The 27,440-nt window shown below is 43.2% G+C and overlaps 2 protein-coding genes and 1 long non-coding RNA gene across 7 annotated transcripts in view; 1 reads left to right on the top strand and 2 right to left on the bottom strand.

Annotated features, from left to right (window-relative positions):
* Window positions 1-1,179: 1,179 nt before the first annotated feature.
* Window positions 1,180-1,907, bottom strand: LOC144586733 (uncharacterized). Its single transcript, XR_013541744.1, has 2 exons — window positions 1,777-1,907; window positions 1,180-1,407 (listed from the first exon to the last, which is right to left on the bottom strand). It is a non-coding gene; the product is annotated as an uncharacterized LOC144586733 (long non-coding RNA).
* Window positions 1,908-2,595: 688 nt separating this feature from the next.
* Window positions 2,596-18,529, top strand: BAP1 (BRCA1 associated deubiquitinase 1). Of its 3 annotated transcripts, XM_020803859.3 has the most exons (17): window positions 2,596-2,797; window positions 3,606-3,635; window positions 3,714-3,768; window positions 4,261-4,393; window positions 4,551-4,670; window positions 5,135-5,196; window positions 5,283-5,425; window positions 8,172-8,250; window positions 8,520-8,643; window positions 9,795-9,945; window positions 10,713-10,897; window positions 12,005-12,138; window positions 13,146-13,618; window positions 14,436-14,596; window positions 15,215-15,307; window positions 15,801-15,873; window positions 16,512-18,529. In XM_020803859.3, the coding sequence occupies exons 1-17, from the start codon at window positions 2,761-2,763 to the stop codon at window positions 16,643-16,645; spliced, it is 2,187 nt and encodes a 728-aa protein (XP_020659518.3). In that variant the 5' UTR covers window positions 2,596-2,760; the 3' UTR covers window positions 16,646-18,529. The 3 variants fall into 3 exon arrangements, with proteins under 3 accessions (XP_020659518.3, XP_020659519.3, XP_020659517.3); XM_020803860.3 differs by lacking the exon at window positions 4,551-4,670; XM_020803858.3 differs by having other exon boundaries at window positions 3,606-3,768.
* A 2,042-nt stretch (window positions 18,530-20,571) lies between these two features.
* DNAH1 (dynein axonemal heavy chain 1) overlaps window positions 20,572-27,440 on the bottom strand; it is a 154,708-nt gene continuing 147,839 nt past the window's right edge. For all 3 annotated transcript variants that reach the window (XM_020803864.3, XM_072989779.2, XM_072989780.2), the window contains 7 exons: window positions 26,099-26,275; window positions 25,480-25,650; window positions 24,670-24,800; window positions 23,335-23,479; window positions 22,356-22,562; window positions 21,867-22,101; window positions 20,572-20,909 (listed from right to left, as the gene is read on the bottom strand). In XM_020803864.3, the coding sequence (XP_020659523.3) occupies window positions 20,788-20,909; window positions 21,867-22,101; window positions 22,356-22,562; window positions 23,335-23,479; window positions 24,670-24,800; window positions 25,480-25,650; window positions 26,099-26,275 (1,188 nt within the window). In that variant the 3' untranslated portion in view covers window positions 20,572-20,787. The remainder of the gene's footprint in view (window positions 20,910-21,866; window positions 22,102-22,355; window positions 22,563-23,334; window positions 23,480-24,669; window positions 24,801-25,479; window positions 25,651-26,098; window positions 26,276-27,440) is intronic.

Here is a 27,440-nt window from a genome sequence, read left to right as displayed (position 1 = left end):
TCAATCAGTGGTAAACTGGAGGAGCAAACTTTCCAGTTAAGTTCCATTGATTCGATGGGCCTACTCTGGTTGAAACTTACTATTGGATTTCAGCCACTATGTTTAAAGGAGCTTGTTCCTAGGATAGTGGATAAAGGGAATGCATCCTTAGGCAGTGATGGCAGTATATTTATTTATTTATTTATTTTATTTATTTGTATATATACAGCTCAATGAAGTTCCTGCATTGCAGAAAGTTATTTTTAAATGAATGATATATCCTGCATGCAACTTGAGACTGATCTCACAGTCCACCTAGTGGTCTGTGCCAGATGCAGCAAAAATACTTCAATTCTTCAAAAGATCTAAGGCTTATGAATGTGGGATATTGTGCTTCTATATTCATAATTCAAAAAGCCAGGAAATGCCCCAATGTCATGCCCAAGTTGCCAGCAGGAAAAAGGATGCTAAGGTTTACATAACAAAGAGCAGCCTGAATGTTAACAACACCAATGGCAGCAGTCGAGATGGATACCCTCTTCTGCTCACTGCCATCCACACTTGTTGAAAATAAGTGCTGACAATTGCTTTGCGTTTGGGTGAAAAGTGCTGAACTGATGAAAAAAGGAGTCCGCTTCTGGGATTTTCCCTTGTGTGGTGTCGCTTTGTGAACGGTAGTGGTGCTGGGGGACTCCTGCTCCAGCACCTTGACCACTAGCCTGTGGAGTGTCCCAGAGTTCCATGATTCCCATACTATTTCACACATACATGACAACCTGAAAGAGGCTGTCCAGACTGGTACCACCAGCATGCTGATGACACCCAACTCGATCTGGTTTTTAAGATTTTTCAGGAGGTCCTTCTCTCAACCTCAGGCCCAGTGTGTGGTCACCCAGCCCCTAGAATCTTACTCTCTTAGTTGAAATTCTACTTGTAAAAATAACCTCATAGTCATTATTTGTTTTCTGTTTAATCAACAATGTTTTACATGTTTGGAGCAGAATATATGTCTTTATTATTAATTTTTAAAATTAATAATAAAAATAAGTACCTCATTATTAAAAATACTCTAAATCTACTTGGAAAATGTACTTTTAGGGTATTAATTTTTGCAGTTTTTAATTTTCTAAAACAAATTTACCCAGAATTTATTTATTTATTTATATCCCGCCTATCTAGTTGATTAAGACCACTCTAGAATGATCTGCTTTATTTTTATTTAGGCAATGTAAGTTCTCAAAATAGGCCACAGTAAAATTAGAAAGTATATACAATCTTAAATCCAAGATAAAAATATGAATTCACAAGAAAAATGAAAAACAGCCTCTCATCTGATGGTGAACAGAAGAGGGGATTAACAGCATAATAAAAATAGGCCTAAAGACCTGTAAGGCCAACAATTCTTTTTAGTTAGTGCCAAAGAAGTGCCTGGGACGCGGTGGCGCTGTGGGCTAAACCGCAGAAGCCTGTGCTGCAGGGTCAGAAGACCAGCAGTCGTAAGATCGAATCCACGCGACGGAGTGAGCGCCCGTTGCTTGTCCCAGCTCCCGCCAACCTAGCGGTTCGAAAGCGTGCAAATGCGAGTAGATAAATAGGGACCACCTCGGTGGGAAGGTAAACAGCGTTCCGTGTCTAAATCACACTGGCCATGTGACCACGGAAAGATTGTCTTCGGACAAACGCTGGCTCTATGGCTTGAAGAGCGGGATGAGCGCCGCCCCCTAGAGTCGGACACGACTGGACAAAAAAATTGTCAAGGGGAACCTTTACCTTACCTTTACCTTTTTAAAGAAGTGCCAGGTGAATCACTGGGTTGGGTACTGTAACCACCAAAAAGACCTGGCTTTTTGAGTCCTACTCTGCTACATCACGCTGGTTATACTTACACGGATTATTATTTGCTTTAGACTGCTAGTTAATATTGTAAAATTCGCCTGGCACCTAAACAAATATCTTGTACAAAAATTAATCATAATAATCAACATTGTGTGATTTAACTACTGAAAACTTCAAGTGCAAGCGGGCAGAATCAAGGCTGATCTGAAACAAAAATGTGACTCTTGCTTCATTTTTTAAAAAAAGCAATATTCACAAACCTCCCACTGCTTTTAAAAATACCATTTTATAAGTCTGGCACATTCACTTTTCCCTCATGTACATCAAGAAAAAAATATTTATTTATTTATTTATTTATTTATTTATTTATTTATTTATTTATTTATGCCCCGCCTATCTGGTCATTTCGACCACTCTAGGCTGTTGAAATACCCTTCCTTTTAAAGCCAAATTTTACTTCCAAGCAATGCCCCCCTCACACTCCCACCCCCGGTAATAAACTGAATAAAGAACAGAGCTTAGGACGGAGAGCATTAACCCTAACGAACTGTCGCCAAGAGTTCTTCCCTTCTGTTTCCGCGGCTTTCTCCACGGCGAAATTTTCCAGAGTCCCCGCCGGCGATCCGGAGACGGAGGAAACGATCCTTCCGGTCCGGGACTTTTCTGGCGCAGAGGCGACTTCTCTCGTCCTGCTTTCCTTTCCGCCCTCTGCGCCTGCGTCAATGCCCGACGCTCCCTCCTTCGCGACCCAGGGAGAGGCGCGCTGATATGACGTGGCGCGGGAGGGCGGGCCCGTGAACGCGAGGGCTCCTGTTGTTGTAGTAGTTGGTGGCGGTGGTTGGGGGAGGAGGAGGAGGAGGAGGAGGGCGGCGGGGCTCTCCTCACGGCTGCTTGGAAGGGGGGCCTGGGGCCGGTCATGGCGCTGAGACCTGACCCGGGAGGAAGATGAATAAGGGCTGGCTGGAGCTGGAGAGCGACCCCGGTGAGCGAGCGGGCGGAGGAGCAGCAGCAGGAGGTTTCATGGGGTGGCCGGGAGAAGGGGGTTGTCATGGCATGGAGGCCTCAAAGAGGGGCCCGGCTGAGCCCGAGGGGTGGCCCGAGGGCCCCTGCAAGGGGCCGGGATCAGGACGCCCCAGAGGCACGATGCCTGCGGGGGGAACCGGTTGCTGGGAGCACCCTTGCCTGCATGCCCTCCTGCTGCTCCCTGCCAGGGGTCCCCTACCTTGGGCTTCCAGATGTTCCTGGACTGCAACTCCCAGAAGCCTTAACCACCAGCTGTGCTGGCCAGGAGTTGTGGGGGGGACCCAAGGTTGGGAACCGCTGGCAGGAGGCAACTGGCGGGCCACTGTGTGCCTAGACAGGCCTGTGGTTCTCTACTGCCAGTATCTGAGAAGCAATAAAAAGGGAAGAAATGTGCTGCTCCTTGAAATGTTTTAGCCCAACCCACCTACATTTTCTTGCTGTTGGCCTTGAAACCTATAAGGCAGGGGTCCCCAACCTTGGGCCTCCAGATGTTCTTGGACTTCAACTCCCAGAAATCCTGGCCAGCAGAGGTGGTGGTGAAGGCTTCTGGGAGTTGCAGTCCAAAAACATCTGAAGGCCCAAGGTAGGGGACCACTGCTATAAGGCGCATCTAGATATTTTATTTTGGACATACCCTGCGCTACTTTGATTGTGGAACTTCTCATTTTGACTTTGCATTTAACTCATAACGGGTTACTTCCATTAATTGATTACAGAAGTTCTTTTATTTACTCAGCAAGTAATTCTTTCTCTTGTTATTTTTTCAGGGCTCTTTACACTCTTAGTAGAGGATTTTGGTGAGTATAATAATAGAGTGATGGATGAATTTGCCTGGGCCTACTTATCCCCTGTGCTAACTGTACTGTATCTTGTAGGTGTTAAGGGAGTACAGGTGGAAGAAATTTATGATCTACAGAGCAAATGCCAAGGGTAAGTTACTAGACATTTTATTAATTAGAGGGGGGAAATACCTTTCTAAAGTTGGGAAGCACCATGACATTTGTGAATAATAGAGTTATTGTTACATTTCTGTCCAAAAAAGTGCCAGGAATCTTCGTAATGGACCGGATATGATGGACAGTGCCAATGGTGCAATTTAGTTAACAGGTAGAAAAATCCTGTTAGTAAAGACAGTCATTATGACAACTTTTTATTATGAATGTTTCCGATAAAAGCAAAATAATAATCCACATAATGGTAGATTTCTATTTTGGTATTTAAATTTTGGTGGTTTCTATGAAGGAGTTTTTAGAGGACATTCTAGGTAGCCTCATTCAGATTTCTCCCTGAGCCTATGTGAACTGCTGTGACTCTGTTTCAAAAGTTTTGCGATTTGGTGATAGTTCAGAGGAATTGTCAAGATTACTTCAAAAGTAATGAAGCCACAGTATTCATTCTGCTGTTCCTGTTCTTTCAAAACAGGCCAGTCTATGGGTTCATCTTCCTTTTCAAATGGATTGAAGAGCGCAGATCTCGACGGAAGGTTTCTACTCTGGTAGATGAGACATCGGTAATTGATGAGGACATTGTCAATAACATGTTTTTTGCTCATCAGGTAAGGCACTGACTGAAGAAAAAAAGTATATCTCTGGCTGGGTGGAGGTAATGCTAAATATGAACAAATGTGATCCCTAGCCTTGAAACCAATTTTTAATATCAGTTCCATAAGGTATAACTTCATTAACTATCCCTTACATTTATTTTTATTGTAGCTGATCCCCAATTCTTGTGCCACACATGCATTGTTGAGCGTCCTCCTAAACTGCAGCAGTGTTGAACTGGGGCCTACTCTAAGCCGAATGAAGGAGTTCACTAAAGGCTTTAGTCCAGAGGTAACATGTAGCAGCGTGCATGGAGGCTGGGACAAGCTGAGATGATTCCTTCTTTACCTTAATTTATTGTTGTCTTTTTGTTACCTCAAGGAAGCATAGCTATGCATATCTGTTTGTCAGTATCACTTGTGAGGGAGAAAAAATTAAGCACTGCATCACAGGTCCCAATTTTCTGTGTGTGTCGGGTCAGATCATGCAACAAAGCATTATAAACATTCTTATAAAGGGAGCTTTTCTTGCTTCTGAGAGCAATCATTCTTTGTTAGCTGTTGTGGCTTTCCAGCTAAACCACCCTGAATTCAAAGAAACATGTTGGTTGGTTGATTTGCTGTAGGAGGGAAACAGTTATTATTATTTGGGACAGAGCATCTCTTATAGATGAGGGAAAGCTGTAGTGCAACGGAAGCTAAATGTGGTTCCGACAGAACATGTCCTTGCTTTGTTTCTCTCCCTTCCACCTGCAGAGCAAAGGTTATGCCATTGGAAATGCTCCAGAATTGGCCAAGGCACACAACAGCCATGCTAGGTAGGTTGGATGTCAGCCGCCTATTGTTTGCTGCAAAGTTGGTCACGTGTATGTTCTGACATCTTGGATATCTTGTCCTTGGACAGGCCTGAGCCGCGGCATTTGCCAGAAAAACAGAATGGGATCAGTGCTGTCCGGACCATGGAAGCATTTCACTTTGTTAGCTATGTCCCCATTAAGGGACGGCTCTTTGAACTGGATGGGCTGAAGGTTTATCCCATTGACCATGGTAAGAGACCCCGCCCCTCCTGCTTTACCTTGTTTGGAACATTGAAAAAGTTGTTTTGTAGTTCTTTGGAAAAAGCAGTGGTTCACTCATTAACATTATAGAATATTTCTACAGGTCAAAAAAATCATCCTGTAATTACATTGTATATGGTATCTTCCTAGTAATACAAAATATGTTTACGTTACTGTCTGGAACACATCTAAAAGAATCAGTCCATTTGATTAATTGGAAGTGCAGGTGGTAATGGCACATAAGGTGATAACGTGAATTTAAAGACACAGAGAAATATAGGATGTGCTTGTGATTATGTGATTATCCATTTGAGATAGTAATGTAAGAATGCTTCTTGGATTTAATAATACAATATTTCTTAAAGTGTCTTAACACAATGCCCGGTAAGCTATGAATTATTTGGGCTTAGTTCTTTTCATTTCTCTTTGTCCCTTGAGAGTACCTGGTGAAGCTCTTCTATGAATTTATTTATTCTTTATTTATTCTGTTTCTGTGCTGCTTTCCTTCTGGTATAGGGAGCAACTAAAAAATGATTTAGTATATATGTTGTTGTTTAGTCATTAAGTCGTGTCCGACTCTTCGTGATTCCATGGACCAGAGCACGCCAGGCCCTCCTGTCTTCCACTGCCTGCCAGAGTTTGGGCAGATTAATGTTGGTAGCTTTGGTGACACTGTCCAACCATCTTGTCCTCTGTCATCCCCTCCTGCACTTGTCTTCACACTTTCCCAACATCAGGGTCTTTTCCAGGGAGTCTTCTCTATACATGAGATGGCCAAAGTACTGGAGCCTCAGCTTCAGGATCTGTCATTCCGGGGTTCTCTCTCAATCCTTTTTGCCTGAAGGAAGCCTTTGGGAGCCTGGAACTGGGGTGGGGGATGGAAGTCTTTAATGTCCAAAAACCTACCACATGCTTCAGAGGCTTGTCCAAGAATGGAGTATTGGAGATTGCCTGGCAGTTGTCTACCCACTTAGCCAGTTTCCCACTGACTGTTTTTATGATCCATGAAAGACAAGCATGTGGCACACACGTTCTGGTTCCTACCCTTACAAGGTTCCTATCCACATCCTCAGTGGGACAAACCAAAACATACTATTGTGGCATAAAAAGGGGCTGAAGTAACATCTAAAGGACCTTGATCAATTTTATCACCCAAATCAGAGCAGATCGAAGCAACCTTAATTGCAAAAGGTTTACCCAATTTTTTCACATCAGGCTGTTGAGTGGTCTGTATTTTGTTCTTGTGGGCAAGTGTCCAGTAGGCATCCTGCCACTCAGAACAGCTCCATGGGGTGAATCTGGACAGATACAATGAAGGGAAAAAACGATTCTTTCCCCATTGCCATGGAATAGACCTTTCAAGGACCTTTAACCCATGTTTATTTAGATTGCTTCTGAGGTTTCTGCTATCATTGGTCTAATATCATTCCCTTATGCTTCATCATGAACAGCTCCCTAGTAAGGGGGGGGGGGCTGGTTTTATTCCACTCTATAGGAGGGGACACGCAGGAGGAGTCATGGCCATAGCCATGGCCATTTCCTCATTTACAGAGACAAAAAACTCCCCAAGGAAACCATTCAGAACCATAAGCCCTTTAGATAGACCATTTTTTCCTGTTCTTTACACACACACTGCTGCCCCAACTCCCAGTTTCACTGAGTTTAGACCCTGCCAGCAAGTGTCCATGGTAATAAAACTACAGAAGATTTCTTTGCACCCAGATCAGCACAGTCCTGCTCACAACTTCGAACCAGGTCCGCAGTGTGCTCTGCAACATGGGTGGGATGAGATACTGCTTAAGACAGATCCATGAAGGACGTGAAGCCCTGAGCTGCTCCTAATCAGCATGGAATTCTCTCCTTGTTGAAATTGCAGGGGAACTGGAGAAAATTAATGTTTTCTGGTAGTGCTTCACCTAGTAGTCAACTAAGGCACCAGATTATACATCTCTGCTTCTAGGAATTTTAATCTAGTCTGTCCTCTTGTTTCTTCTTGATTTTGATATTTGGTGCTGAGTTTATTGTAGTATACAGCTCTGTTTATTTCTGTTGTTTGCTTGCTTGCTGCTGTTGTGGAATGTTTTGGTGTATTTATCACTATTGTTTAAAGGGCTCAAATACGCTGATTGGAAAGTTAGAAAATGTTAGATAATATGGAAGAATCACCATATCTTAAAGAACTTCTTAAACAGTGTGAGGGAGGGAGGTCAGTATGTGGAAAAATATCATCATACATGTTTTAAGGTAGTGTGTTCATATCAGATGTATTGCTTTAGTTGTATGGAGATAGGAAATCATATTATTTTGATTTATATGGATGATTGTAGAGCATAGAATGAAATACTGGAGCCCAGTGGTGATAGGTAGTTGTTTTTTAAAACATGAATGTTTTTCTGGGGTGTCATCCCCCCCGAAGATATATATTTTTGGAGGAGAAGCTGTTTTGTGGATAAACATTTTAAAGGTTGGTTTGCGTATCTTCTATAAATTAACTTGGAAACAGGATCTATGGTCCAGTCTAACCATCATTCACATGGGCATTTCAAGTTAACTAATTAGGATGTACACAATGGGCCCTATGATGTATCTTTACATTTAGCATACTGCATTTACAAGTATGCACTTGTGCTTGCACAAGGAGATGATCATGCCACTGAAGCCCAATGAGCATACCAGTCTGTAACAAAGAACCATTTTTCCTTGCCTTTCTAAATTTACAGTTTTCTACTTTTCAGGGCCTTGGGCAGAAGATGAGGAATGGACAGACAAAGCTAGAAGAGTAATAATGGAGCGGATTGGACTTGCCACAGCAGGGTAAATGTCTAGATCAGTGAGCATTGGGTAGGATTATGTGGCAGCACTGGATGTACGCTTAAGAGACAGAGTTTTTCTCTAGAATCTTAGCCCCTGTTGCAAAAGACATGCTGCATGTGCATAAATTCATAGAATGGTGTATGCCAGCATGCTTGTTATCTCAGTAATGGAAACTGTCATGTGTGGCTGGCATTAAGGGGAGAGAGGTATGGATTCTGTCAGTATATTTAAGAATGGTTTGTTTAGTACTTGATACTATCTTTCCGCAGGGAGCCATATCATGATATCCGCTTTAACTTGATGGCAGTGGTGCCTGACAGAAGGGTGAAGTATGAATCCAAGCTACAGATCCTGAAAATGAACCGACAAACTGTATTAGAGGCTTTGCAGCAGGTAAGGAAAGGGGTGGATGGGAAGAATAAGCCTAGTGGGCTAGATCTCTTCTCCTAGCTGTATCTAGCTTTAGAAGGAATCTCTGCTTTTCTCCATTCACATCAGGTTCTGCGAGCACTGTAGGATGTAAACACCCCTTTTAACAAAAAATATTTTTGCATTTTAGAAATTGGAAGAAGAACACAAAGTAACTTTTTTGTTGCTATTTGCCTTGGTAATGTTTTGTATTTTTTACTTTCCTTGTTTAGAAAATTTGTTTAGTTTTTGTAAATTGTTATTTCAATTGGATTTTGAAAGTTTTAGAAAAGCCTAAAAAGTGCTTATTAGAAGCAAATACCGTATTTGCTGGCGTATAAGGCTGACCCCCCAACATTTCCACTCAGAATGTAGAGTTTGTTATATACTTGCTGTATAAGACTACCCCCTCTTCCGCATGTGTGATTCTGCTTTGGCTACATCATGGGGTAAGTTCGTTTTGCCGCTTTTGGTTCCTTTCGCTGGGAGAGAGCGAGGGTTTGCTGGAAGAAGGACAGCATCGGCGCTGAACAGCTGACTGTTGGGAACCAGCAGAGAGGCGGCCGCCATTTTGGAGAAGCGGCAGCCATTTTGGAGAAGCGGCAGCCATTTTGAGAGGCAGCAGCGATGTGGTCATCTCAAAATGGCTGCCGCCTCTCTGCTGGTTTCCGACAGTCAGCTGTTCGGCGCTAGAGTCAGGCTGTTCCCAGGCTACCAAGGAGAAGCGGGCTAGGTCTACTCAGTCTTACTACCAGTTAAGTGACTTCGCTGGGAGAGAGGGAGGGTTTGCTAGAAGTGCACCTGGCGTATAAGACGACCCCCCTACTTGGAGGCATGTTTTCCAGGGCAAAAAAGTTGTCTTGTACGCCGGCAAATATGGTATATGTTAAGGAGATAGGCAGGCTCCTCAACTCTTGACTTGAAAATCAGGCCTGTTTTCAAATAATTTCTTGAACAAAATCTGCAACATACTAACAGCAGGAAGATATAGTGCTGCTATGCTACTTAATATTTGATGAGGATCTCTCCTCACACAAAAAACAGTCACCATTTCTTGATTTAAACTGGCTTCATGGAAGGTGCTGGGTTTCCATTGTTTCAATTGTTTAGCTTTGATTTTCTTTTTCCCACATAAGCTAATCAGAGTGACTCAACCAGAGTTGGTCCACACCCAGAAAGCTCAAGAATCCCAGGCTGCTGAGGAATCCAAGTCCACCAACAGCAAGACCTCTTCTACTACAGTGGAACTGGGTAGAGTACAGCTGGTGCCGGAGAGCTCACAGGCAGGTATGGCTTTCTTATTTTTACTATAATTCTGAGATCTTTAATTCAGAGATTGAAGCAAAACACATAATACTGAGACTGAGTCTCGCAATTTGTTTTTGAGTACCAGAGCTGAACAAAACTTAGTTCTTCCACATCGAAATCAATTCCTGTTTGCACCCAAACCTTTTTCATTTGTGTAGTGTAATCTAAGCCAGTGGATGGGTTATTTTAATCTGTTTTAGTCCCCTCCCCTGCTTTCTTAAATTCTTGCATTTTTCTGTATACTGCATATACAATATATCGCTCTAGCTTTGTTTCCCTTAAGCTCAAAACAGGTAGTACAGTAGGATCCCGGATCCATATCTGTCCTTTCAGTTGTCCACAGCCCTATCTATATATCTCGTACAAGGGGGTGGGCCTTGTGGCCTTTGTTCCACTTCCTTGAGTGTTGTATATGGTGTGTTGTATATGGTGGACACAGAGGCCTTACTGTATATTGTTCAGTCAAGGAAAGCCATTCTTGTCTGTGGAGAAGTTTTGTGGAGAATAGGAGTTTAATTTTACCTCCTTCCAAAATCCATGGTTTGCAATTCTGCTTCCATTAAGGCTGCAAAATGTAGGCAGTTGTGTGTCACTTAAATGATCCTGGGGTAGGGGAATAGCATTCTGGAAAGCAGTGTACATGGAATGTGAAAGTCTCAAATGTCTCTTGGAGAAGTAAGTGTTGAGTATGTCAGTGGAAAATTACCACAGTAGCCAGAAATGTGAAATTAATGTCTGTTCTGCAGAGAGTGTGGAGGATTCAGGAGGCCAGGATCATCCTGCCCCAACTCAGAGCCCTACAAGCAAGTCAAAGCTGGGAATTAAACCCCCCATGAGTGCTGTAAATGGAGCACTGCCAAACCCCAGTCCCATTGTGCAGAGGCTTCCAGCTTTCCTGGATAACCACAACTATGCCAAGTCCCCCATGCAGGTAGGTGCTCAAGGTTTGGGCTTTTATCTATTTGGCAGATAGCACCAGCAAGATGACTTTTGCTTTCTCAGTTCTGACACAGAGCTGAGAAAGCACAGCACACCAGGGACGTGGTGGCGCTGCGGGTTAAACCGCAGAAGCCTTTGTGCTGTAAGGTCTATAAGCTGTAAGATTGAATGCACGCGACGGAGTGAGCGCCCATCACTTGTCCCAGCTCCCGCCAACCTAGCGGTTTGAAAGCATGCAAATGCAAGTAGATAAATAGGGACCACCTCGGTGGGAAAGTAACAGCATTCTGTGTCTAAGTCGCACTGGCCATGTGACAACGGAAACTGTCTTCGGACAAACCCTGGCTCTATGGCTTGGAAACGGGGATGAGCACCGCCCCCTAGAGTCGAACACGACTGGACAAAAATTGTCAAGGGGAACCTTTAACTTTACCAGCTCTGACAGGCTGCTGCTACATCTCCAGAGGAAAGAGTTCCTTTTCACTTGGCACAAGGTATACCACTATCTCTGCTCTTAGACAGCACGTCATAATGAGCCTGTAATTGGATGATGATACTTTAGGATGGGATGGGCAAGGTGTGGAATTATGGGGGCTATACATGCAGAGCCCTTACCTGCACCTGCTCCAGTGATCTCACCCTTATTTTTTTCTTACAGATACTTTTTTTTAACTGAAAGAAAAAGAGGGAATATGGCCAGCTCGCTCTCACACCAATTAGAGGGCACAAGGGGAATTTTTGAGCCCACTTTCATTTTAAACAAAAGGCTTCCAAATGGTTGATGGTTCTGGAAGGTGGCCCTTGGGTCCCTGGGGATCACATGTTGCCCGCACCTGCTTTAGGAGAGTGTGGCAAAAGTCCTCTGCTTTTAGCAGTTACCCCATTTAAACAAACTGGCATGTATGTAACTCATAGGCATACTTGGTTTTGAAAGCTACAGAGAGCACACTCTTGGCAGGGCTGAAATAAAAGAGAGGGACTCCTTTGGGACACAGCAGTTGCTACTGCTCTGTTCCGAGATGGGTTTTAAGGGCATGGGGTCCTCACAGATACAACCCTTGGGTATATTTTGAAGCCCGTTCTATGACATATATTTCAGGAGGAAGAGGACCTTGCAGCTGGGGTGGGTCGGAGCAGGGTCCCAGTGCGACATCATCAGCAATACTCTGATGATGAAGATGACTATGATGAAGATGAGGAAGAGGAAGTGTGCAGTGCTAATCCTACCATAAGGTAAGAATGGTTTGCCATCTGGAACCCAGTGTTGATTCATCCTCTTCTTGCTTTTCTGTATGCAGAGAATAGCCCAGGAGGGAGGAGGGAGCTTTTCAACACACAAGAGTTACCCAGTTGAGGGTTTACACTGCACAAACCATATAGGCTTTTGGCCTTTGTAATACAGCTACAACAGGGATTTTGGCAGGAAAATCATTTTGTAAAATTTTACAGCTACCGATGAAACAATATAGATGACATATTTCTCAAATGAAAGGAATTTGGAGCAGAGCTCCCAAAGATGGCCTTAAAGACAATTGAGATTAGATAGGAAGATATTCTTATTTAAGACATCCTGTTTTTTTAAAGCTCCTGAATTTGGTTCTAGAGCAGTGGTGTCGAACTGTGGCCCTCCAGATGTTCTTGGACTTCAACTCCCAGAAGCCTTCACCACCACCTCTGCTGGCCAGGATTTCTGGGAGTTGAAGGCCAAGAACATCTGGAGGGCCACAGTTCGACACCACTGTTCTAGAGTATCTCAGTGGTAACCATTGTAGCTACAAGGTTGAATGCATATCTGTGCACTTCTCTTCTTGCGCCTGCCAGAGGATGGGATGGTGATTAGCTTCTGAGTCAAAGATCACTCCCCTAAAACCTCTGGGATTTGTTTTCAGAATTCAGAGTACTTTGATAAAAGTACCTGGCTCCTCCTTGAGGAGAAAAGTAGGCTATAAACAAGAGTTGTTGTTTAATAAGCGATTCAGTTGTATTGTTTGAAATACATGGCTGAGGCTTAGGAACTCAAGGAGGGACATAGCGTGCAGAAGCCTGCTCCTTCTTGCCTTCCTTGCTTTGCATAAAGTTGCTCATTTGAATGCTTTGATGATTCTGTGCTCTAGAATACCTGATGTGAGCAGTGAAAGCTCCTGGTTATGCCGACTCCTTCCGCCAGACCTGTTGTTTGCTGCCTTTATTGCCCTTCTGCCTTTTCAGGTGGCTCTTTCTTGTTCTCTGCTTTTGGACAGTTACAAGCGGAAAGGCCCAGTGAAGCAGGAGCACCTTGTGGGAAGCGCGGACGGCCAGCTCTCTATGCTCCAGCCCAACACAATTAATGTCCTCACCGAGAAGCTGAAGGAGACCCAGAAGGACCTCTCCATCCCTTTGTCTATCAAGACCAGCAGTGCAGGCGCTGCGGTTGCGGTGGTTGCCCATTCCCAGCCCTCTCCTACCCCCAGCAACGAGAGTACGGACACTGCCTCCGAGATTGGGAGCGCCTTCAATTCCCCGCTCCGCTCCCCTATCCGCTCCGCCAATCCCACGCGACCCTCCAGCCCTGTCACTTCCCACATCTCCAAGGTGCTCTTTGGGGAGGAGGACAGCCTGCTGCGCGTGGACTGTATGCGCTACAATAGGGCGGTGAGGGACTTGGGCCCTATCATTAGCACTGGCTTGTTGCACCTCACAGAGGATGGCGTTTTTGGCTCCCTGAGTATTGCAGGTAGGTTTCAGGGGAAGGAATGTGGCCACGTGGCCCATGGAGCCTCACTGTTCTGGTGAGAGTTTGGGGACCTGGTGAGAGGCTGGTAGTTACTGCACGGTAGTGCAAGGTCTGGGAATTGATTGAAGAGCAGTTTAGCTTGGGTTCACATTCCTTGCTCTCTGAGGCTTCATCTCTCTTCCAGTATGTTCTAATGTACAGCTTTAACCATGCTAATGGAGGATAGTTTTCCTATGTATTGATGCCCTGTGCTGTTTGGACTCAGAAAAGGATTAATCAAAATGTAACCTTCACTCTGGAGAACAGAAATGGGTTAATTCCCACAATGCCTGTGTGTGGTAACAGTGGAGTCCAGTCTGCCCTTTACCAAGAGAGCTTCTCCACTCCTGTAAAATGTGGCTTCCTCAACTTTGGCAAGCAGAGCAAAAAGAAGTGGATAATTCCACATTGTGTCATGGGGTGTCTCAGGGCAGCATTATGGAATTTTCAAATGTGGGAACGATAGAGATAAAAGCATATACTGTATTGTATATAAGGGAATTCTTGCTGAGGTGCCCAGTATTGTACTGTTTATTTGAAGGCAATCATGCAGTACTCTGTAGAGTTTCTTGCCTAACCTCCGTTAGGTAAAGCTGCCTGGAGTTCTGCCTTCACTGGATAGGACTGATCTTTTTAAAGAATTTGATCTCGATTTATGCATGTGGTCCTTGGGTGCAAAGAAATATCCTTATGTACACAATATTACATAATGCTTCTGTACACACACCTGGCATTTAGCTCCCTCTCTTTTCCTGTTTGTTTTCTCCACAAATACCAGATGGTGGGAAAAGCACGTCTCCTTCTAGCAAAGCAAGTGAAGAGGTTTCTTCTGTTGTAAAACTGGAAGAAAGAGACTCAAACGAGCCAGATGAAAGCAAGGAGAAGGCTGGGACGGCCCGGGCTAGTGATCCTCCTGGTGGGGAAAAGTATTCGCCTAAAGTAAGCACCTGGGTTGCTCAGAAGCAGAAACTGGTGGGAGCTTTGTGCTCATACCCAATCTGAAGAAACAGGCTGAGTCTTACTGGAGTACCTAGCGCTAGAATGCTTAATAGAAGACCTGCCCTTGGATGGGAGGCGTAGTAGTATAGAATTCCCACCAAATATCAATCTATCTTTGATAAATAGCTCTCTGTGTACAGGGGATTGCACCCTCTCTGCATTGTTATTATGTACAGATGGAGAAAAAAGTGCCAGAAAAGTTTAGGTGAAAGCAGCTGAATTATGCTTCAGATAGTCTAACATTTGTGCATTTTAAAAATTATCTTTGTTTCTGGTTTTCTGAGTTCATCTAATGAACTGTTGTGTTTCACCCCACTTTCTTAGCACTATTTCCCCCTCTGGCATCACCTGCCAGCACAGTGGTCCTTCTGGACTGCGTAGGCCTTTTCCCCAGATTAGTTACAAGATGGGCTAGGTTTATGCTGAAGCTTCTCGTGAGTTGTTCCCAATGCTTCAAGCTGATACGAAAAATGTCCCCCTGGTGGCTGTTGCTTGTCCTTTGACTGCCCTACTGTGGTGCACTGCAAGACTCATCCTGTCCCTGTTTGGCTCTGGCAGGAGCTGTTGGCACTGCTAAAGTGTGTAGAAGCTGAGATCGCCAATTATGAAGCTTACTTAAAGGAGGAAGTAGAGAAAAGGAAGAAATTCAAGGTATGCTAATAAGTTATTGCAGTGGTGGGAATCCTGGGGTAGATTTCCTTTACTATAACCCTACTTTCTGGTATGAAGGTACACTAGGAGTAAGCCTCCAGCTAGCAAAGTTAATGGACAGCATACTTTCACAAAGAGTCCACTCCTTTTGCAATGATCCTAGCTCTTTCTGTGCCTTGTAAAATCTGGTTAATAGCATTTGGATGGTTATTTCTTGCTTGAAGCCCCAAATCCTCTTGTCTCTTACATCTAATGCATCTTCTAAAAATATGATAACATGGTGCTGTGCCGTCTTCTCTGTTTAGCTGGCCCACTGATGTGCTGCTGGCTGTTATTGCCCAAGCTCAACTTGGGTGTCTTTTGGTGCAGTGCAAGCTCAATTTGCTTTCCAGCCAACCAAAGGAGAGTTAATTAGCGCAAACCCTTGTTTTCACATGCTTCAACACAGGAGTTGCTGAACAGATGCTCATCTTCTACTTTTTTTTACTCTTAGATTGATGACCAGAGGAGAACTCACAATTATGATGAATTCATATGTACTTTTATTTCCATGCTGGCGCAGGAAGGTGAGAAGCTCGTTGAGTCGTCATGGTGCCAGAAAATAAATGTGGATAAGGAGAAAAGGGATAGAGGATATTCTGGGAGGGGGGGGACTATGTTTAATGCATTAAACCTTGCAAAATGGGAACATTTGTCTATCAAATTAAAACTCTACTACTTAAAATGTATTTAGAAGTAAGTTGCACTGCTTTCGCAAAAGTCTACATCTAAATGTATATGTTTAGCATTTTAGCCTAACTTAAATTCAAATTTAAGATTCTGTTCTATCTTTTAAATATTTGTTTATGGATATGTTGAATGTGATGCTTTTGACATGGACAAAATCTACCTTGTAGCAAAAATTGTTGAAAATATAGTTATTGATCATGGAATAAGGTTCCTTTTATAAAAAGAGTCTTATGTTTTCAAGATGAAAATCTATTGTAGCATAAATGTATTTAAGACAAGAAGACTTTATTTCATAAAACATAAACCACAATAAATACGTGAATTCCTTAAGGTGCTACAAGACTAATTTTTATGGTTGCCTCACAGGCTAATCTGTGTTTTGGAATAGCTGAAAGGGGAAGACAGAGCATTGGAATATAACATGTATTTATCTTTGGCCAACCTTGCAAACCTTTTTTTTGTTTTCCCTTGGCAGGCATGTTGGCTAGCCTTGTGGAGCAGAACATCTCTGTGCGTAGACGACAAGGGGTCAGCATTGGGCGTCTCCACAAGCAGCGGAAACCTGACCGACGGAAACGTTCCCGGCCTTACAAAGCCAAGCGACAATAGCGTCAGTTGGACAGTTCTCTGTTCTTTGCTTGCCACTCCAATATTCAGATTTCAGAAACGTCCCTGCCGGGGCAGTGCTCAGGAGGGAGGCGTTATACTGAAATTCTCTATTCAAATCATCAGTGTTAGTATAAGGTTACATGTAAATCCTCCTGCGTTCAACTGGTCTTTAGATGTTTTATGTTCCAACATATTCTGCCCACACCTCCACCCTGGGCCTCTAGTATAAGGAGCAGGACCACTTGTAATACCTACTGGCACCATTCCTAAGTCTACTGTTCGGTGTCCTTGATCCTTCTGCAGTATACCTTGCAGTAGCCATTGGCATTCTTCAGAGACTCTCTGTGAAGACTCCTTAAAAATGGATAAGCCAAATTGCTTCTATCCTCTAGAAGGCATAGCTGGAGATGATGTAGTATTGAGTGCAGTTTTCCCAGAGAGTAGAAATCTGTACATTTCCTTCCCGATGCTTTTGACTTTGTAAGGTCTGCTTTTGTATTAAATGGTCTCTCCCTATCCCAAGCTCTAGTATCACAATAAGAGAGTACAAGGGGCTCCTGCTGTTGTCTGTGTGTGAAGGGATCCTGTCCAGTTCTGAGTTGGACTCCTTAGCAAGTGTTCATCAGGTCCGGCTATCAATTGTCTTGACTTTTCTGCCGATAGTTTCTTTTTCTTTAAGTGCTGTGCTAGCAGAGAGGAGTTTCCATTACAACCAAAGTATGACCTTGTGGTGGGAGTGTTGCACACACATTTTATAGACCTTGTATTACAAGTGCTGCTTTCTGGTATATATGTGGAAACCATGCGCACAAAGTAACCTGAGCAAGGAATTCATTTGAGATAATTTTTCAGATTTGATGTTGGAGCTCAAAAGCTCTAGCCTCAGAAAGTTGCTTGCTCTTGTTCAAATTCTGTTGAATAAAATGTCTTTTTTATGAAGTTAAACAATCTGAGACAAGTGGATATCATCTGATGCCCTGTATAGCGCTAGAAGTCACACAGTGGCGTTTGCTGTATTCTGCCCCATCCGCTTGTATAAAATCATTAGAACAACATTTGGAAAAATGTAATGGGATGGAGGGTTAATTTAGGTGGATAGGGATCATGGTAGTGGTCTATCCATGTAATTCCTTCATCTGTATATTTTAGGAGAAAGGTGGGAAGAAGCCATGAGGAAGCAGCTGTTCATCTGTTGCCAGTAACTAGTCCTTTACTTTGCTTCTTAAAACTGAAGCAAACTTTCCAAGTAGTCATGCATTGGGACACTGGTACCAAGAGATTTGTCGTTGTTTTGTGCTGTCGAATTGCCTCTGACTGATGGCAGCCCTAGGAATGAGTGACCTCCAAAATGCCCTATCATTAACAGTTCTGCTCAGCTCCTGAAAAGTCAAGACTGTGTCTTCCTCTGTGGAGTCAAACCATTTCACATTTTGGTTTCCCTCTTTTCCTACTGCCTTGAACTTTTTCTAGTACTATTGTCTTTTCCAACAAGCCCTGTCTTCTCATAATGTGCACAAAGTACATCACCTCAGTTTAATAATTCAGGCTTCATGTGATCTAGGGCCAAATTGTTCATTTTTCTAGCAGTCTGTGATACTGCAAAGCTCTCCTTTGGCACCATATTTTGAAGTCATCAACTTTTTTCCTGACATTTTTCTTTCCTGTAATTTTAAACACAGCAGTATGGATGATCTTGCCTTGGTCTCCAGGGACATGTTCTTAAATTTAACGATCCTTTCTAGCTCCTTCACAGCTGCCCTTCTGAGTCTCAGACTTCTTGGCTGCTGTCTCCATTTGGACTGATGACTGAACAGGTATACAAAATCTTTTCACAATTTCAGTTTTTCTTCATTGTCAACATTAAACTAATGTAGTTCTTCCGTAGTCATGTTTTTTGTTTCTTTAATGTTCACCTGCAGTCCCAGAACATTCTTCTTTCATTAAGAGACTGCAGGTTGATAATTCAGAAAAGCAGGTTTGCATTTGAGTCCTTGGAGAGCAAAATGTGGCTGGTGAGAAATCTGAAGGCAGTATTTTGCCATCATTGTTCAGAAATGGCCAAGGGGAAAGGGACACATCATCATTGTCAGAGTGGTATTCTGAGGTTGGGGCAGCTGGAGCATCACTTTGTGGATGCTACCTTACCAACTGCTGGGTTCTGCAGCAGCCATGAACCTCTATTGCCCGCTTACAGCCAACCTCAGTCTCCCAATTTGTCTCCTTTGTCTCTCACAGGCAGTTTTCTGCTGCAATGTGAGAGATTATTTGGCTTGCCAGTGGGGAAGTTCTTTAGCTGTCATGGCTGTCTCCTTTCCCTTACATATGCTGGTTTACAGTATTTTGTTACTACAGATGGGAATGAATTGGTGGTTCAGCAGTATGTTAATTGGCTGAATAGTTGATCCATGGCTTGGCACCCGGCACCCTCTGGCAGGCGCCTACTTGGAAGCAGCGCCTGGTGGAGGCTGGCAGGGTGCTGCCACTTTGTAGCCTGTGAAAGTGGACATTGTGGTTGATGGTCAGATCCAAGCATTTGTGTCTGGAAAGGGTTGCAGTCCCATCAACGTATGGAGAGCCACATATTCCCCGGCTTGCTTCTACATTGGGGTGAGCCCAGTGTGGTCCTTGGGCCACATGTGGCTCCCAAGGCTGGTTTGGCAACCCTTACACCTCATCTACCAAAAATTGCTCCCACCAAAGAGCAGGGGTGTGTCTGCTTCTGGAGACTTCTGAGAGTTGGGGTTTACTTTTCAAGCGGGTTGCAGTTTTCCCCTTGACCTATATCAAAGTAATAATTTTTGAGATCTAAGAGCACATTTTAGATTTATGCTGCAAGTCATGTTCAGTTTTGTTATTTTTTAAAAAAATTCAATCTGTATTCTGTACAGAATAGTGGTTTGTGTGGGTCTGTGAAAAATTCCCACATCTTTTCTGAATCCTGCTAGCCGGCAGTCACAGGGCATTGCTGTTTTTGGAAGATTTTGTTCCATCACACTTTCTTTTTGAGTTCAGTTAGAGGTTTCCAAATAGAGACAACAGCTGTGGAGTGTAAGGGCAGTGGTTTCTGAGAGGATAATCATGGCGCTGAATGCAGAACAGCATTTGCTTTCTCTGCAAATATGTACAGACGGCTTTTTGTATCTATGGACAGAATCATCTGTCTTTTGCTTCATCAATTTCAAGTGCTGTAAATACCAATTTTGTTTTTTTAAAAATAAAAATGTATACTTCTTGCCTCCAATGACTGCTCTGATTGATTGAAACGAATGCTGAAAATGATATACAGAACACCTGCATTATAGTTTAGGTTCCTGGCAAGGAGATCTGTTTCTGGCTAACCCTTTGGCTGCAGTATGAAAAGGCAATCTAAAAAAAAAAACAAAAAAAAAAAACAGACAATGCTTGGCTTGCAAACTTTGTTATACTGGATTGGAAAGGATGCCAGATACCCTTCTTGACCTTTAAGTCTGCATTACTGCAATATCTAGGATTACTGTTGATGGTTCTTGGGAGACTGTATATAGGTCAGTGCTGGGCTATGCTTGCTTTTGCCCCCTACTTGGGGATCTACAGAAGGCCTTGTTCTCTTCCTTATCATATGTGTGCATCTCTCCTGAAGAGTAGTTAATGACAGTAGTAGTTTTAAGCAGAGATGGGCCTGAACTGCTGGTTTGTTTACCAGCCCCACAGGTTTTTAATGAGGCCCAAGGGGGCTTTTTCCGGAAAAGAATACGTGCAGCATTCCTGCCTCCAGGTGTTGGTTTTTGTAGGCCCCAGATCTATGGATGTTGCCCACCGTATTGTAAGGGTTACCTTTCAGACTGTTATTCATAGTTAGTGCTTCAGTATCTTATTGATATCCCTGTGCACTCCTTAAGATGGCAATTTTAAGATTGTGCCCATTAACCACACCACTATGAAATATGTGAAACTAAAGGTTGATTTAATTTTATTAAACTGCTATGTAAGGTTTACAGTTAGAAGAAGGGAGGCTTAAATTTCTCTTGCAATATTTTGTTTAAGTACCATCCCATTCAGCGGTCTGCTTCTTCAGATGAGGCTTTATCAAACAGGTTGTAAAACTGCAGAACAATTCCATTCTCCTCAGAAATGTCAAACTGCTCAAGCACTGCTTTCAGTGCTTAAAAGTCCAAGGCGCAGATCAAGGCAACACCCCGTTTAATCCAGTGCCTCTGGGGCTTAGTGGTGGGGATTTCTACAGCAATCACATAGTTAGTAGAATGACCAGTTGTTGACAGCGTCCCTAAGACAGACAGATGAGAACAGTATGCGATCAGAGACTGGTATGGCTGCAGCTAAAACATGGCTTCTTACCAGATCTTGTGTCGCAATTCAGAAAGGCAACATTGTTTTCTTTCTTTCTTTTTTTTTGCAAAAAAATTCAAAGTACCTTTCAGAGGATCCATAAGTAAATCAAAATAGTTTGCCAATTAACTACAAACATTATGGTTGGGACAGGAATTATTTGTGAAAAAATGCTGTTACTGGCATAACAATGCTGACTGCAATAGGGATGCTCACGTCCCTAGCTGCGGTTAAAATGTTTTGTAACTTCTTCAAACCAGGTGAAAATAACTCATTATGTGTGTGAGTGAGAGAATTTGATCCTACCTCATTTTTCTGCAGTGACATTATTACTTAAGTTGATAAAGTGAAGACCATTTTCCCACTGTCCTGTTTTGTACCGGGCCGTTCACTAGGTGCCTAATGATTTTGGGAGGCATATGTGGTGCTGTATTTGTACCCTACACACAAAAAAGGAGGTGCTGACCGCAAAGCAAGCAGCAGCAGGAGCAGCAGAACACAACATCTTGGGATTTGAGAGCTCCAAAAATAACTATTGTTATCTGGTGCCTTACAGTGAAATGTCTGAAGAGAGAAGAGGTGGAATGGGGTGGAAGTGATTTCTGAAGGCACATAATTCATATAAAATGTGAAATGGTTTAATATGAGCTGCATGTACAAGGTTGCAGACTCTGGAGAAAGTAGAATGCATTGTCTTGAACATGTAGAAGTACATCTTCATACATTCTTATGGCTGAAATCCTGTTGCTTAGTGCAGGACGTTGCACTAGAGCAGGACCACTGAATCACTGGTGATTTGGCAAGTTAACTCTTGTTTCTGGCCCTCCTGGGGAACTCACTGAAAGCATTTCACCCAATCGTCCTCTTCAAAAAGTTAGCTGAAAGACATGCTTACCTGCACGAGTCAGCGTCTTGTAGATGGGGCAGAGATAGATGCCTGTGGTTGGAGGCTTGCGTTGGGGCACGGGAACTAACCAGAGGACGGCCATCTCTGTGTACAGTTCCTTAGGCCGTGACTCTGTGAGCTGAAAGAAAAGGGGATCCCAACGAGCCCCTTCCAGGAATAGGCCATGGATGTAACATCCCTGAGACGGGCGTTGAGTGAGTTCATGAACAGACTGCCTTATTACCTAAAATTAGAAGGTGGAAAACAAAGATACTGCATAATTGGAAACCAAGAGAAATCTGCCGATTTGGAACAGTTTACAAAAATAAGCATGCCTGCAAAGATCCTGCTAGAATGGTTACTAGGTAATAAATCAAATGGATGGAGTGTTAGATGCCTGCAGCTGTGTAGGTGTAACAGGAACAGTGTTGGGTTTTACTGATGAAGCGGATAAATAATGTGAACTGCTCACCTTTCTATACAGCCTAATTCACTCACCTTAAAGTCAAAAGAAATGGTGTCTATAGAAATGACAGACTTTCTGGCAAAATTCTGTAGCGTCCCTGTTAAAAAGGCCTGGGGGAAGAAGAACCCACTTATCCAGAACACAGGTGGGATCCCGTTAGCAATCCACTTCTGCAAGAACTCGATACGCAGCAGCAGATCATTCACCCAGGAGGCCAACGGCTTCAGGGACGGGTATGCCTGTGGGAAAGGACACACTTTGGGTAGGTTGGCCTGTAAGCAAGGCTTGTCAAGAGCCTATAAGTAATCTAAAGAGCTGGGCTGATGGTGAGAATTTCCAATGTAAAAGTAAAATATGAGTGGCTAGTTCATAATCTGTTGCACCAGATTTCCAAAACTGAAGCAAGAAATATGAAAGATAATGGGGTTTAGGTTGCAGCATTATTTGGAAACACTTCTGGCCAGCTACCCCATATGGCTGGTCAAATAGCTGAAGCAAAAAGAAAAAAAGTAAGAGTCCTTAGTCTTTCCTTAAAATTAAAAGCACGGTTTAGTTTAATGATTCACAACTAGCTCAAATGTATAGAAATTCATTTAGGGTCAAGTTCAAGAGAATTCACTTGTCCTTCTGCTGAGGTGTCTTTGTGAAGGGAACAACCTGAAGGAGCTGACATACGTAGTTTCTTGCTAGCTTCAAAACAGGAAAAGAGAAGTGGAGAAGACAAAGGAGCAGAGAGGAGCTTTATGCGCCACCGAGTCCCTGAGCTAGAGTTTCTATTAGCTATCTGATTTAACCCTTCCCTCCCTGCAACTACTGCCTGTGAAGTTGCAGTACATCCAACAAGAGGTACTCACATGGTTTACCCTGTGAATTTGTGAAGCTGGCCTTGATTCTGAAAAGGCTGATCTGTCACAGCAGCCAGCCGAAGTAGATATATACTTCGTATGTCTCACTCATGTAAGATGAATTGACACGTCAATTATGAAAGCATAGCTTGGCATTGAAGAGTACCTTACTGTTCCACATCTCCGGCACAATGTTGTTGTATAAGCTGTTGGACATCAGTTCCAGCTGGGATGACATCACCACCAGGCCTTTAAGAGCTTTCAACAGATCTTTCAAACTTTGTGCAATCACTTTCAACAGGCGATTGTATCTGCATAAAACCAAGGTGAGAGTTCTAGTCAATAAAGCAAACTCATTCAATCGTATGACTCTGACGGTTCTCTATAAACTCCTTTGAGATTACAAACAGCTACAATCACTAGATAAACTGAAGATCCAAAATCCCATTCAGTATAGAAGAGCATAGAAGAGCAATTTATCTGTGAAGATTCTCAGTAATGGAGGTAGGGCTATCTGGAAGTTGAATCATGGCAACTGGACTTCTTTCTTGTTAGGTTGAAACATTTTGCTACTCATCCAAGCAGCTTCTTCAGTCTGAGGAGAGCGGGTAGGAGGCCCCTGGTATATCCTCCGAGTTGGTTTCACTTCCCCCGGATCTGAAGAGGCTCATTAGAAGAGCAATTGCCGAAGTTGCCACGGCTAATTGACAAATCTGCTGGGCAGTGTGGTTAGGCATTCAATATCAAGATTGAAATATCAATTCTGTTACTAACAGAAAGGACTCTGAAAGCCTTGCCTCAACAAGAACTGAGCACGTCTAGAAGGATGGGAGAGCAAGCGCACTAACACTTTTTCATAGAGTGGTCTTATAGGCCATATGGGCGGGGTATATATGTATGTATAAACAAACAAACAAACAAACAAACAAACAAATAAATAAATAGGCAGGCTCTGGAAAGTTTCGAGATTCACTCCACAGGCGTGGAGCACTCACATATCTGATTTCAGAAAGACCACGACAAAGAACATTTTTGATGAGTGGCTTTTTTCAGTCAAGTTTTCAATCAAGGCCTCATCCCAAATTTTTTTTTTTTTTAAAGAGCACTTTGACAATTCTAGTAATGAGCTAGCTTCTGGACTACCAGTTTTTCACTAGCACAGATCACCATCGAAAGTGTCAGCTTGTTAACAGTCATCTTGGGTATGGTCCAAGTTGTAAGAAAACACTTTGGCTTGGGATGATCCTCATCTCCATTCTTTTGTGACAAAATTATAGCAAGGTTTATATACTGTGCAAGCAGTACAAATGTCTCTTCACTCTGAATGCTAACCGCGACCCCCACCCCCTGCCCAAAGCCTGTTCCTGTCTCATTAAACGTACCTGCCTGCTCTGCTTCGTCTCCCTAGCTTGTGCTCTTTTACAGTGTTTAATTAGAGCTTTGCTGAAAGAGGGTGCTCTGTGCAGCCCTATACGAAGTCAGGCCAAGGTTGGAGTCATACCTGATCACTTCTTGTGCCAGAACAGTGTTCATTGATTCCTCATATAGCACAGGATATTTCAGCATTACTTCATGCAGATCAATAGGCTGAGGCACCTTATCCAAGATGTCTTTTGAGGTCTCCTCCACGATCTAGAAAATTGATGGAAAGAAGATCTTCACAGGCAGAGCACCATAAAAATAATTTCTTATTTAAACTACATGACAGAAAGTTGTCAGCTCCTGCTGGGTTAGCACACACAATTTGATTGCAGTTGGGCTTTGGGGACTCATGTAATCCACAAGGACGCTGGTGTTTCTGCTCCCTCCAGGGGCCATAACTCAAGTTTCCTGTTATTGGGACTTGCAGGGATCTTTCCACAACAGAGGAATTCTAGAACTAGGATTGTGTGTACTCAGCAGAAAAAAGTAGTACTTTGAGTCCAGGAAATCTAAAGTCTACACAAGTAAGTGGGAAAAGCTGAAACCTGACTGAGTATGTAATTTACGCACTTCTGAATTGCTATTTTATTTTGCAGAACTCGTTCTGAACCATTTAATCCATGACCGAGAGCTATGCTAGCCCCACCATTGCCCACTCGCAATACTACTCTGTTTTTTGACTGTGCCATCCATAAGCATTGTTCACATGCCTTCCAATTACACCACCTCGGCCATAAAGATGAGAAACTTGTGGACTTTAAAATGAAAGAAAGGGACTGCCAAGAAAGAGAGTTTTGTGCCCAGGATTATCTTCTCTGCCTTTTAAAAATAGATTTCTGGATGGCTTGGCAGTACTTCGGCATGCCATTCATACAACAAGCCTACAAACCTCTTCCCTGCTCCGGCCTCCTGCAGCTGACGTCTTTGGCTGAAGTTGAATAATGGCCCCAAGCAGAGCAAAGGTCTCATTCTGAGCAAAAGTGATGTTTGCATTGTCATGCAGTCCAAATATCTCAGGCATATCATTGAGGGGAAGGGTCTTGATATACTGGATGTATCCCTGTGGGAGGGGGAAGAAAAGATCAACATGTAGAACAAGGCAGACCCCCCACCTCACCCCTGACATACCAAAACCACAGAGAAAGAAGAAAACCAAAATAGTTTCATCAGCAGCCCACACCTCTGCTTGGTCAAGAAGTCAACTGGTTGACCAAGCAGAGTCAGATTAAAAGCTTATTATTTATTTAAGTGGGTAACTTATGAATCAAAGGTTGCGTCCTAAATTTGTATTTAGGAAGTTGTTGCAACATATAATAACACTAAACATTGTGTTTTCAAGAACAGCCTCATTTAAGAGAGATGTTAAAAATTTGCTACAAATATCCAGAACGGTATTTGAAACTATGATTTTTAAACTAGGTAGAGAAATGCATATGGCCCAGAGCTATGGACAGGCTTGTGCCTTGTACAGTCCACAGCATATGAATCTACTCTTCTCTCCAACTTACGTTGAGGTCATAAGTGGTACTAATCTGCTTGTAGATCCCAGACTCTGAGTAACAATACTCTGGAATGAGAACATCTGGCTTGTAGAAATCTTCTAAGATATTCATGATGCAGCGTCTGTCCCAGTCATCTGTCACCCGGCCTCCATAATTAATCTCACCAGCAGTGTACTTTAGCACCTGCAAAGGATCCGGGGGGGGGGGGGGGGAGAACTATAGCTATGGCCCATTTTTGCTTAAAATATACAGTATGTATTTATTTATTTAAAATATTTTTATCCCGCCTTTCTCCTTAAAAGGCAACTTACCGGTACATCATTAAAAGATAATAATAAAGTTAACAACTGTGAGAATACAAACATTAAAAAGGATCGAACAGATACCATACAAAAACCAAAAGCAACGCCAAAACATATTCCAAGCAGTAAGGTGCAACCATCCATTTAAAAACTCTCACCCAGGCAGCCAACTGCTCAGGGAAAGCATAAAATGACATTAAAAGAGGCAAGAGCAGATTAAAAGCCAAAGCTGTCAGCTGGTTAAAAACAAAAGGCCTTGGCTTGCATGTAGAACTCCCTGTGGGTGAGAGGATAGCATTTTTGCAGCGTGCTAGTCCCACTTTCTTGTCCCCTGACCCCATGGTGGGAAAGAAGACTTTGCTCACTAGTATCTGTGGTTCTCCGATGGCTCATCTGTTGTACGCTCTCACACATAGATTGTTCTGTGCCTGCGTAGGAATCCCGAGGGGTTCCGGCTCCCTTCTACCATGACAAGCATCCTTCCTCCTGGTGAACTAGCTACATAGTCACTCACTCCTGTGAGAGTTACAGAGACCACGAAGAAATACAAGGGGTGGCTCACCTGTAACGGTGGCTCCCTGAGTGGTCACCCCACACAGTTCCTCCCTTCCCCACTCTTCCATCACCGTCTCCTTTTCTCTCTGTTGTTCTTGCTTTCCTTGCTGTGGGCAGTGGAACTGAGGAGAAAGGGGAGGAAGCCTAGTAGAGTCGTGTGTGCTAATCTGCGGCCAAGGCTCCTGCCAAAACCTTCACACTGACTTCTGGAAGATGCCAAATATTCCTGACCAGGCACAAAACAACTTCTCTGTGAGTTACAGAGCCCACAAAGACGGACCAAAGGCTTCTTTTCCTACGCTTTGCCAGGCTTGTGGCAGCAGGGCAGAAGACTGAAAAGGGATGGTTCTTTTCTTTTCTTTTCTTGGAGACTTAAAAAAAGAGTTTCCATCCCATTGACTACAAATAGTGGGGACAGACCATACCAGTTCCAAGGCTATTATTTTGTGGTCAACACGTAATGTAAGGAATAATTACTAGAGATAGGGATA

This window comes from Pogona vitticeps, chromosome 2 (assembly GCF_051106095.1).
Source record: "Pogona vitticeps strain Pit_001003342236 chromosome 2, PviZW2.1, whole genome shotgun sequence".
In the NCBI taxonomy this organism is placed as follows: domain Eukaryota; kingdom Metazoa; phylum Chordata; class Lepidosauria; order Squamata; family Agamidae; genus Pogona; species Pogona vitticeps.
This window is presented reverse-complemented; position numbering and strand designations above follow the sequence as displayed.

Coding starts and splice junctions, on each gene's coding strand:
- BAP1 (XM_020803858.3), top strand. CDS start 2,761: ATGAATAAGGGCTGGCTGGAGCTGGAGAGCGACCCCG. Junction 3,769..4,260: donor CTACAGAGCAAATGCCAAGG/GTAAGTTACTAG, acceptor CTTTCAAAACAG/GCCAGTCTATGGGTTCATCT. Junction 4,671..5,134: donor CTAAAGGCTTTAGTCCAGAG/GTAACATGTAGC, acceptor TTCCACCTGCAG/AGCAAAGGTTATGCCATTGG.